Below are 13,036 nucleotides of genomic sequence, written 5' to 3' on the forward strand. Positions count from 1 at the left end.
CCATCAGCACATGCAATTAAAACATGGATATCTAATTTTGAGGAAACTGGTTTCGGCAATGAAAAAGAAACCTCCAGGCCGTGAGCAAACCGTCCGTACACCACAGAATGTTCAAGCTTTACAAGATGCTGTCACACGAAGTCCACATCGGTCAATCCGTCGTCTCTCAGCATCTTTACAATTGCATAGTTCAAGTGTTCGAAGAATGTTAGTGAAGGACTTGCAATACCGTCCATGCAAGTTGCAGATCGTCCAGGAACTGCAACCGAACGATGCAGTTGTGCGAGCAAAATTCTGTAAGGTAATGCTTCAGAAAATAAATGATAACGAAGAGTTTGTTCACGAACTGTGGATGTCAGACGAAGCGCATTTCCACCTCAGTGGATTTGTTAACAAACAAAATTTCAGATACTTGGCACAAGAAAATCCTAACGCAGCTACACCAGCGTCCGTTGCACAGCCAGAAAGTGACCGTGTGGTGTGCTATGTCATCTTACGGTGTTATAGGCCCTTATTTTTTTTAGGATGACAACGGTCTTGCGATTACAGTGACGTCGGCTCGTTACGTAGCCATACTTGAAACCTTTGTTGTGGAACAACAAAAGAGATTTCCACCAATTCTTAACACAGCCTGGTTTCAACAAGATGGAGCAACGTCACATACTGCACGAATATCGATGGCAGCTGTACGCCGATTGTTTGGACAACGTGTCATTTTACAAAATGGCGACATTAGATGGCCTCCCAGATCGCCTGATCTCTCAGCATGTGATTACTTTTTGTGGGGTCACCTTAAAAGGAAAGTGTTCCACAGTAGACCTGCTACAACGGAAGAACTGAAGGCAAAGATCCGAGAAGCAATTGCGGAAATTCCAGTTGAGATGTTACGTGTTGAAGTGTATGTTGAGTGTTTACGTAGAAGAGGTCACCTGGAAGATGTCATCTGTAAAAAATAAACTAAAATGTATGTATCCTAAAATGGCAACATTTGTACAATTACATGAAATAAAATTCATTTTCAAAAAAAAATTTTTCATTAACGTTATTTCATTTTTAAAATTTCCCGTTTCTTTGAATCAACCTGTACATTACAATCGCATTGTGAATTCTTCGGATTCTATGGATTCCGCACAAACAGTGATCTTCGATTATTTGCTTTTATTCCCAAAAATTTTATCGAACGATTAGAAGTAGTTAAAAGGAGGTGCCAAAATATTCCTTTGTCTCATAATCTTTCACAGCAGTCCTGTTGAGATTTACGATCCATCTGTGTAGTTGTATCACTGTCTTCTTGAATGTAACCACTATTTCTAAAGAGTACGCCCGGCTAATTTCTAATTCGAAAATAATATCCATTTGTTACAATCAATTTCTACCGGTCAGTGATATGATATGCAGTGACCTTTTTCTTTTCTTATAAATTGATTTGATATTATAGTGTCATTTTTTTTTTAACTTTGTGGATATGTCGTGTAGGATGTTTAAAGTACCAATTTTTTAATGAAATATAAAGGAAATAATTTGCGTAATATTTTTGCTTATTTTGTTTAGTTATTGATTCAATAAAACTTCAGGGTAGTAGTAAGAAGATAATAACGGTCAAATAATTAAGTATACTTTGTTTTTTATTGTATACAAGTTAAACTTTTTTATTTATGTTCATAAATAGTAATAATTACTGTACGCTTTTAATATGATGAATCGTTGCATAAGTTAAATAACATACGTTATTTAAGAAATGTTAAAAATAATATAAGTACGCGGAAATAGATAGTTCTTTCATAGCTGGCAGTTATTGTGGTCTGTTGGTATGTGAGGCAGTTGTATCCTCGGCAAGGAAGGGGGAAAAATAAGAAAGACCGCGTGTAACGTGACGGTGGAGTGCTCCTATCAGACCGGTAGGAAGAAAAGGGGGGTGGTGAGTAATGGAATCTGTACGTGGGATGTGGTTATTTCTTGCTTTGTTGGACTCGTCCTGTTGAGGGGTTTTTCGTCCCTCAAAAAGAGTGGCCGAGGGAGATGAATAGGTTATATAATCCGTTTTTTCCACGGCGCCTGATGTCTCCTTTGTGTTTGCGGCTTGATCTCGGCTTACCTCTGTGTACAATGACAAGTCCCTCTTCTTCTTCCAGTGAAATTCTTAACCCGAAGAAAACCTGAACTAAAATTAGTATATCGAATATCTTTTTTTCTTTCGAATTACGCTTCTTGTTTGCAGTTATTGCGTCTGGACTTTTTACGCGCAAAGAATTTACAGTTAACCGACATTGAAAGTTCCAGTAATCGACATTTAATATTTTAAAATACGTTTAAAATTCTAAAAGTATTGTTTTACATTAAGTGTTAGATTTTGATTCGAGTAAAAAAATATGTATAAAACGTTACACGTAAGTGTAGTCTAGATGTAAAACGATTAAGCATTCGTAATCCGTCGAATCTATAATGCTATTATCATCAAGTAAACATATTACCATGAAGATTAAGTAACACAATACCATCGATATTGAAGTTAGATTTTAAGAGTTAAGGCGCAATAATTTTAATAATATATTTTAAGAGCATAAACGGTATTATTAAACGATTCATTATTCTGGCGAGTGTGAAGTGTTCTATAAAAATGTTTTTATTTTTCCAATAAAAGAGTAATATCCTTAATTAGTTCTTTTGTATTATTTATAATAACAGTATTAATGTCATTACGTCGTATTATTTAACGCAATTGGTACTATTTTTCACGAAATTTTAAGTACGTGTAAAAAGAGCACGTTATAACATTATTCTGATGATGACTTAGGTAAAATTAATTATCAAAAATTAGAAAGCAAATTTATCTATGTTTACTTATTCCACACGGCTGAATTAACTCTCGCTTCACTTATTTTTCGAAAAAAATATGAATTAATTTTCGAGAATACTTAGGTTTTAAAATTTTAATTAAAAAAACATACCTACAAGAGTTTTTAGTTGGGTTATAACTTGTTGCAATGGAGGTACAAACATTTTAAACAATGTGAAGTATAACACCATTTTAATAAAGTTACGTGCTTTATTTTGCATCTGATAGCGTTTATATGACAAACGTGCCAGTAATTCTTGGCAAGTTCATCTCTCTGTGTATTTACTATTTGATTTGAGGTTTATCCTTTTATGCTTGTACTAATACAAAGTGTGCGCATAGGGATCGGTTGCACACGCGTGTGTTTTATTCAATAATCCGATTATTCTATATTTAGACGGTTTTTTAATTTGTGAAAAATTATATAGTTAAATATATATAGTTAAATACTATAGTTAAAATTTATATAGTTAAATAGTAGGATCAACTTTTTAATCTGAAGGTTGATGGTTCGATTACAACTGTGATTATCCTGACACCATAGGGAAAGATACCCTCCACCACCCCCTCCGTAACTAGCCCTTATCGAGGGGGCCTACCGGATGTCGTCTTCAAATCCTCGGCATATGACATATTTCAGTCCGTCTCAGGATGCCACAAGCGTCATTTCCATCGGTGTACTACTACCTACGGAAAACTCAAACGAAACACATCAACGAAGTGTTAAACAAGACTGAATTGACTAAACTATAACGACAACGAAGGAACTGAGAACTACCTACCCGAATATGTATAAGTGAGTTCAACCCACCACGCAAAACAAAAACACGTACACCGTAACAACACTAAAATAAAACAAAATCAAAACACAACTGAAAACAGAACAATAACAAAAGTAAAAGGGAAAAATCCAAACGGGGGGCTCTATATCTCCTCCTCAGCAATCCTTTCTGTTGCTAAATAGACTATGAAATTCTTCACAATTGCCCATTCGGGCCCGGCTTCTCCAATTTACACGGAGATCAACGCCGACCCGAGATCAATTGAGATTGACCCGCAAGTGAAATCATCAAGCCGGCTGATGATCTCCGTACATCAATTAATATTTGTAACGAAACTGATAACCTAGTTATCTCTTTTTTTTGTTCGGTATTATCCCCCAAACAAAAAAAAAAATGGTCGAATATCATTAAAAAATCTTGTTTCACCTCGAATATATTTTCAGCAGTTAAATATTTTTAATCATTGAACTGTAATCTAGTTGGCATATTACATCTTCGGTTTATCTTAGCCATACGTCTAAGTGACTTAAATAATCTAACCGAAATTTTGATGAAGTATTTTGTAAATTCAAAACGATATAAAATATTTCTCTCATCCTAAAAAAGTACGGTATCTGTTTATACTTGTCATGTATTAATAAATAAATTATTAGTAACGTGTACTGATAACATTACCAAAAATGATTAATTCAATAAATTATTAATTAATTCAGTTATTGATGATTAAGAAATAGTAAGCAATTACAATAATTATATAACAAAAAACGCAGTTTTCTTATTGAAAAACATATGAACTCTGTTGGTGAGATTTAAAAAAAGAACAACCGCTGAAAAACTTTAAAAAAAAATACTCCTAACAGTGTGCGCTAGTTTAAATAGCGGAAGAAATGCCGCAAAACGTACATAGTCATAGAAATGAAACGAATCATCACGCAGCAGTCAGCTAAAAGATCTGAAGGATTATCAGATGTATTGTGAATCCGTGCAGCGATCTGGTGATACCAGAATTAAAACTATTTGTAATTCTCGATAATTTGTTTGCACGCCGGGGGGGGGGGGGGACGAAAAAGAACCAGAATTATCTTCGCGATGAGCCAAATTAAAGCCGGTCTAATGTGTACTGAGCCACATAATTTCCTCGTATCCCGTTTTCTTTGAAATATTGTGCGTTACCTCTATCTATTTCTTTCCATAAAGAAAATATTTTCGGTCAAGTGGTTATTTACTGATTTTGAAATTAGCGGTCTATTTTTCTGTTTTCTATTTTAATTGAAGACAATTACAACTTAATTACGAGTAGATAGCACCGAATCCTGATTTTGGTCGGTTTTATTTTACGAAAATTCGGCCAATTATAGTTAAGTAACTATTTTTTCTCATATTCATATCGATCACTTCTGAACAATATAATAAATTGGAGCCATCAGCAGCCTATACTGGGGTCAACAGAATTCTTATGTAATCTAAATAATAGGCCTATATATGGATTTGAACGTCGATCTGATATTACAGAAGAGCAGATCTGCATCGGTGTGAACAATTCACTCTCTGTTGGTTCCTTTTTAAAATTGTACTGAACTTATCTTTTTTTTGACTTATTTCTGAAATTTGTTTCTTTTATTTCAGATGACTTTTTCTCTAATAATTAAAAAGTATTTTCTTTTCTGTTACAGGTTTTTCTACCTTTATCATTTTTCGTTTTATGCATATCATTATCGATTCAACGGTCAATATAGTGGATTAGCTCTAGTCACTTCATGGCTCTTTATACAGGTATTTACGTCTTACTTTTTTCGAAAATATTAGATTATTAAAATTTATATACATATTTGAAGGTTAACATAACGTAAAGTTTAAATTTTATTAGCAATTTAAGGATGATAATATTTTGATACGTTTTGTATTTCAGTTTGACATTTTTTACGTAAAGCTCAGTTAATTTTTAAACTTACATTAATTCGTTTTCAGTTAATTTTTTCAGTGACACAATCAAAAAATGAAATACTATGTTTAATGCCTTATTTATGATTTTTTTTTAAATTGTTACAGTTATTAATGATGTTATTACTTCTGACTGAATATTTCCTTTGTTTGAAGTCAGTTCTCCAGAATTAATCATTTAAATGGTAAATCATAAAATATAAGCGTTTCTTATATTTTGCTTCGTCATTTAAATTAATTACTTCCCTCAAGAAACTATCACGTCCTCAAGTAACTTCTTGGTGTCATTTAAGTGTAGAAATACAAAGTTAACATAAGTTATTCGGCGCATTTTAGGCGTTAATAAAATATGAACAAAGTAATGTAGCGCGCGTTGATATTTTCAAGCATTAGTCTAGGTATTAGGGTAACTGATGACCTTAAACGAACTCGCCGGCGCGATGTAATGACACGGACACGGGTGATGGTCAATTGACAATGGCTACGATGCATTACAAAAGAATGTGCCTAGTATGGTTTCATGAAACCGGATTTGTTATTACTAATCGTAGACGTTTTCGTTTAGAGTATGGCTATCATCCTCCTAATAAAGAGTCTAATTAAACGTTGGTATCAGCAGTTTTAAGAATACAGGAATTGTAGTACACAAAAAAGGTGCTGGCAGATCTCTCGTCTCTGAAGAAGTTGTGGCTCGAATTAAAGAAACTTTTCAGAGAAGCCCGGGTAAATCGATTCGTCGTGCAAGTTTAGATCTGGCAATAACGCAATCGACAATTGTGAAAGTTCCACCTTAAAACTTCACGCATACAAAATTCAGTCAGTGCATGCAGCGGACATAAATCAAGTCGTTATAATTTTGACGTAGACATTCTTGATAAAATGAACGAAGATAATGCGGTTCTATATTTCTGGTCACGTTAACTGTTATAATAAGTGTCGGATTTGTAGTAGCGAGACCATCATGTCCTTTGATAAGCCAACGTGATAGCCCGAAAACTAATGTTTGGTGTGCGGTGAATGCTGATGAAGTAATCGGACCAGACCATTCTTCTTCGCGGGACAACTAGCGCTAGTTATCTAGACATGTTACAGAAGTATGCAGTACTACAAATTGAACCTCGGCAACCGCAGTTTATTTCCAACAAGATGTGTAAAACCACATACTGGGATTTTCATGTTAGGGACTATTTACATGAACAATTTCCTCAACGTTGGATTGGCCTTGATGGACCAATTTCCTGGCCTAAGATTCTCTGATCTTACGCCAGTCGATTTCTTTCTTTGGGGGTTTGTCAAAGACAGGGTTTACGCAACGAAGGTTGTCAATAGTCATTGAAATAAAAAGAAGAATTGAAGGTGTAATTAATGGAATTACTTCAGATAGTTTTCATAATGTGTGGCGTAAAATTGAGTATCGTCTAGGAACTTTACGCGCCACAAAAGGTTCTCTTGTGGAACTTGTTTAAGTTAATAAGTGTTGTATGCTCTGTTCAACAGTAAAACATGCATGTTTTATTAAAATCGAAACTGCGCTGAATAATTATCATCCTGTACAATCTTATTTTCGGTTTAACCGCTATAATCGTAGGCGTTAAGGGGCTGATTCGCTCCCACAAGTGGCCTATAGATACTAAAGAATATTGTTGTCAAATTTATTGTGGAATTATAAAATTGAATTTCCTTTTCTTGACCTTTACTGGAGCATGTATGTTCGTTTTACAATTCGCCGCACTTGCCAAGCACGACAGCACCCATATACCCTAATATGCAGTCAGCATTAACATCGTTACCCTCAGAGAAAGTAATTAGAACTCGAGAGTCTTGTAAATTAAATTCTCTATTTGTATCACTGTCATTGCAACGGGGCAGATGACGTTAATTTACGTTTTTTTTTCTTCTTGAAACCGGCATGCTTTACACGTGTTACTGCAAATAGCATATGTTTGAAATAAATGTTTTATTTTTCATAAAAAATAGATAATCTTTATCTATGTAATTTATGAAATTAATAAAACTCACTGCTTATTCTTAACAGAATAAACCCATACTATTTGTAATTTTTCTTCAAAATAAAAACAGTTTCTACATAAAATATATTTTTGTTCGGTGTTTATTTTATTTAGTGCGAGTGAATCCATTAAAAAATTTAAAAAAAGTTTATACAGCGTTGTGTGTATTATTACGATCAGTCGTGTTCACGTATTTGTATTTCAGATCAGAAATATTTTGCTATAATTTTTTTTAGATTGTGCTGCAGTTACATCGTTTATTTCGGTCGATAACTACAACCATGATGAGGGCACATTAAACGTTACACAATTATTTTTCCGAAAGAAGAGTGTATTTTGTCTAAAGTTTTAAATACGTATTCCGCACCGCAATCACTCTTCCACAACACGTTCTGATAACTGACATAAAAATTGCACTCTTGACGTATTTTAAAAGTGAATTTCATTTTAATTTGTGACGCTGCCAGAACATAGAAATTGTGTAGGGAGATGGAAAAGCGCGGAAAGAGAGAGCTTAGTAAAGGTGGAGTGGATGTAAAGCGAGAAAGCTGGAGAGAAAGAGAGAGAACGTTGACTCGCATCATAATGAGAGGTTTCCCGCCCAAAGAATATTAATATTGTTATTTCCCTTCCACTTTTTTCTACCCTTCTACTTGTCTTAATCGATCAATCAAGAATTATGGTCGTGTTTCTTTTTTTTTTGACTTTTATCATTCTCTTTTCTTAAGTAATTTTATTTTTATACGTTTTTAATAATTAAATTTTACACATGTTTAATATAAAATTAGTTGTTCCGTCTTACGACCGAATGTATTTATAATTTTTTTTTTTTTGCTGTAGCTCATTATTATTTATTTAATGCAATCCATAACAGTAGTTCTTTGAATGTACTTTAGAAATCGTGGAAAAAATTGCTATAAATTAAAATTTAAGCATTTTTTTAAAAATTGTCGTTACTGTACTACAAACTGTCTTAGAAACCGGATAAATCTATAAAACTTCTATTACATAGTACAAAAATCTCGCCGAATAGTTTTGTTTTGCGCCGATTGGTGATCAGAACTTACGATACCTTGATCTAAACTGTTGATATTTTGTATAATATATTATATTTTGTAATTTTATAATATATGTTAATATAATATAAACATCACATACTGTCATTACCAGCATCACTAGATCACGACCTCATTTCCTGACGGATTTTTTTTTATTACACAGAAAAGACTCCTTTGACACGATCAAAATTTTCCTCAGACACCCTTGGTCGTCCCGTACTTTTCCCTTTACACAGACATTCGATCATTTCAAGCCGATTATGCTATCGACGAATGTTTCTTTCTCTCAGAGGATCACAATCTTTCTACGGAAAGATCAAACTGATCCACAGTTTGATGTCAAACTGTACCCACGGATTTACATGTAGCAAACTGAAAGATACTTAAGGCTTTCTGTTCAGGAGTCGCCATCTTTGGTAGTGGCTCTATCAGTGGAAAGATGGGGAATCGATTGACTGCCATGTACGCAGCTATAGCTTTTTACTTGCTCTTTGATTTTAGCCTTAAATCAACACTGTAAACTTCATCCAAGAGATAATATAAAAAATTAAACCCCGACTTTTTTTGTACATCCGGTATACGTAACTGTATTTCATCTCACTTATGCTTATATGTGACGTAAAAAAACCTTCCTAACGCAAGTCGGGTACGAAAGAAGATTTGTTCAATGACTGAAAAGCTTTATTTTTATTGTGTGTAATATAATAATTATTTGTTGTCTGTTATGTAATAATTTTGTGGTGAGCTCTTATAATCATTTCACTGAGTTTATGGTAATAACCTGCTAATACCTGAATTCAGCTTTAGTTTACATAAACTGATTTTGGTTGAAAATTTACTTAAATATTGAAAGCCTGTTTGCTTTAAACAATGGGTTTTTCCCAACTGATTTAAGACTGTTGTTATATCTCTGTTTAAGAAAGGTGCTGCAATAGATTTACAAAACTGTACGCCAGTTTCATTATTTTGCTTATTTTCTAAAATATTTGAAAAAATAATGAAAATAGACTTAAAATCTCTTGAAAAGTATAACGTATTGTCTAACTTTCAGCATGGTTGTTGAAAAGGTCTACTGATACAGTCATTTCTCATTTTTAGAATTTTTTTAAAAATAACTAAGGTTACAAAATGATTCCATTTTTAATTTGTTGTAATTTCAGCAAAGCTTCGATTAAGCTTTCCATTTGTTATTGATGAAAAAACTAGCAGTAATAGTATCAAAGGAGCTGCTTACCATTGGTTAGAATTACACCTTACCGACTGAAAACAGGCAGAATTTCATCGTTTGATAAAGTATAGGTGTTCACTTTGAGATGTGTAACGTGGAATGATACATGAAAATGCTTTCGGTATTTTGCTTGTCTTATTGCTTTTAATAATCTGCCTCAAATTCTTGAACTATTTATTGTCACCCTCTTACTGGTATTTTTGTGTCGTGACACAACTAGAACTATATCCTAAGACCACTGTCTTAGGATAGTGTTCTAGTATTCTCAACCTCTTTAGCTCCAGGACCCTCAAAAGTAAAAAAAAAAAATTATATATATATATATATATACAATGAATATTTATTTCATGACACCCAACCCAATGAAACATAGTTCAGATTATTTAGTTGCTTTGAGAGCGACAGGTATAATAAACATGCATGTATAAGTGTACAAACATAAGTAATTTACAGGTTCCAACCTGATGTGTACGTATTCCTTGTAATTTGATTTGCTTGGTTAATATTCTCTGTAAGAGCGTCATGTTCAAACGCATATGGTATGTTTGAACACGTCGTACTCTCAGCAGTACAAAAGAGACGTAAGGGATTCCAGAACGACAGTTTGGTTTAGAAAAATGGATCAATTTATGAAAAACAAAGAAGTGAGCCATATACATCCATTGAATTGATTGGTGAAATGACAAGATTGTACAATGACCGTTATTTAAGGTATGGTTTTACCTCATTGGATGGAAAGCATCTTATCTCGTAGCACTAAGAATACATAAATCAACCTAACTCAATACAGTCGCTGGAAACTCATATTGCCCGCTAAAACTGATATGGTCAGTGTGTAGTAGTCGTAGAAGAAATAAAAAAATTGAAAAAAATTCCGCTTTCTAACGACACAATACCAAGACAAATTGATGACATGGCTGCCCCTATGTTCACGATCAGATGATTCAGCACGTGAGTTCAAGTGAATTTTTTAGTATTTAACTCTATGAATCCACAGGTGTGGTAAATATTTCTCAGTTCTTATATTTTGTGAGATATGAATATCATAGGAACAGATGAAACAAACAAAATTAGTTGTTTTTGCAAATCAGAATCTGATCATGCAACAGGACAATGTCTTTTTGATGTTTTTTTATGAAGCTGGATTGGACAAAATGTATTGCAGTGTGTAGTGATGGTGCAAAGGCGATAACAAGAAAACACACTGGATTTCTGAAAAAATGAAAAGATTTTATAGCAAGGGAGGAATGACGCACTGCTTTATTCACAGATATGCTCTTGCCACAAAAAATACGTTGGAAAATCCCAAACAAATTCTTTGATGAGCTGTAAAAATGGTTAATTTTATTAACAGTCGACCATTACAGAATAGGTTGTTTGCTAAATTATGCGATGAAATAGGCGAAAAGAGAAAATTTCTTCTTTTCCACGCAGAAGTCACATGGTTATCATGGTGGGCGGAGGCGGGGGGGTGTTTAACCCGGTTATTGAAATTGCGAGATGAACTAGTAATTTTTTCCAGGCTAAATAAACGCCATTCTCAGTTTTTTTACACAATAATGAACATATATTAGCTTACTTGGCCGATGTATTTTCGCATTTAAATGACTTTAGTGTGAATGTAAAATGATGTGATACGTTTGGCTTGCTTGTCATAGTGTATGTGAAAATTTAGTCTTTCAGTAGCATTGAAAATATTAATCCGTTTCGCCACGTCTTATCTATGTGAAACAGGGTTTTCGTCTATGGTTGCGCTAAAAACTTAAGTATAGGAATCGCTTTTTATCACTTGTAAAGATTCTGCTTTTGCGTGGTTATAACATAGATCCACGTATGGAGAAACTTTTAAATGTAAAACAAACGCAACCATCTCATTAATTTATTTTCTTTACATCTGTACTTACGTATAAGTAAAATGTTTATGAAACATGATTTTTTTCGCATAAAATTTCATTATTGTTTTTACGTGTTTTAAGTTGTAGGCTAATTTCGCGACCCCGCTTCCATATCGCCGCGACCCCTAGGTTGAGAAGCGCTGTCCTAAGATAATTATTTAAAAGGATTTTAAACTTCCGTTAGAATTCAAAAACGTATTCATTGGTTGAATTGTAACCACCTTACTTTGCATTGGATAAAGGATAAACAGTTGCATTGTGGTTCTAAGGTAGAAGTAATAGTAATGAGAAATTTTTAGTTATTTTATTAGAGGAAACATTCTCTCGAGATGATCAAATTGGTTTCATTTGGATTAAAATCAGACCGTACGTTTTTCTTTTAAGAGTCAATAAAATGCTAAGTATGTTATTAATAAATATTTTCTGTGCTCATGTATACCATAAAAATGATGTCTAAAGTATGACATGTTTTGGGGCAACCCTCAAAAAGCCAGAAGGAGTTTCAGCACTAAAAAAGTGAGGTTTTAGATCACTGTTTGGCATCCTTAAATGTAAAATCCCGTAGACCGTTATAATTTAGTAAAATAAAAATATTAACTTATTCTGTAGTCAGTCTTGTCTAGTAGTCCCCCGACGGGGAGTCTTATTATTTAAGACTTTGGGGTTTGGCGTCCCCACGGGCCTAGCCTCTGCAGCTTTTCTTCCCACTATACAGTGAGCTGCAGAACACTTTATACTATACACATATACTACACCAAGAACACTACATAAATTACAATATACACACTTACACAACTACACAGCAACATCCTACACTGATATTTCTTACATTTACACTCGGTGGTGTTGCGACATCTGACGAAACGCAACCGTAACCCAAGGTGGGAACAAATCGTGTCGATGGGTGAATGGCTCTCCGTAGTGAGTTTTGAACGATGTCCTCTGGGCACCAGGGCGAACCCAGTTGTATTTAGCTGTAGCTCCTGAGCGCGTGCGCTCTGCTGGAGTGGTCCATTTTTCGCCGGTACTCGTGGGACCAAAATTTCAGTTCCAATAATAAATACTATGATGGTTAGTGCTCCATCTGAAAAAACCACCAAATCTAGTCTTGTTAAGAGACCTCGGTCAGCTTTGCCGGACGAGGATAAAAGTCCTACTAAAGAGAACCGCAAAATCATTAGACTTGAATTCTAAAAATATTAGATTCGTTGATCTCCGAAATAGTCAGGAAAGTGGCTCCCTCCAAATGGTTTCACCTTTCTTAATAAACAAAATTATAACAGGTGC

General features: G+C 34.1%; 1 protein-coding gene across 12 annotated transcripts in view; it reads left to right on the forward strand.

Annotated features, from left to right (window-relative positions):
* LOC142321817 (membralin) overlaps window positions 1-13,036 on the forward strand; it is a 261,594-nt gene that overhangs the window by 218,596 nt on the left and 29,962 nt on the right. For all 12 annotated transcript variants that reach the window (XM_075360229.1, XM_075360228.1, XM_075360235.1 and 9 more), the window contains one exon: window positions 5,292-5,391. In XM_075360229.1, coding sequence (XP_075216344.1) covers window positions 5,292-5,391 — 100 coding nt within the window. The remainder of the gene's footprint in view (window positions 1-5,291; window positions 5,392-13,036) is intronic.

The sequence above is a fragment of the Lycorma delicatula genome, chromosome 3, assembly GCF_047948215.1.
Source record: "Lycorma delicatula isolate Av1 chromosome 3, ASM4794821v1, whole genome shotgun sequence".
In the NCBI taxonomy this organism is placed as follows: domain Eukaryota; kingdom Metazoa; phylum Arthropoda; class Insecta; order Hemiptera; family Fulgoridae; genus Lycorma; species Lycorma delicatula.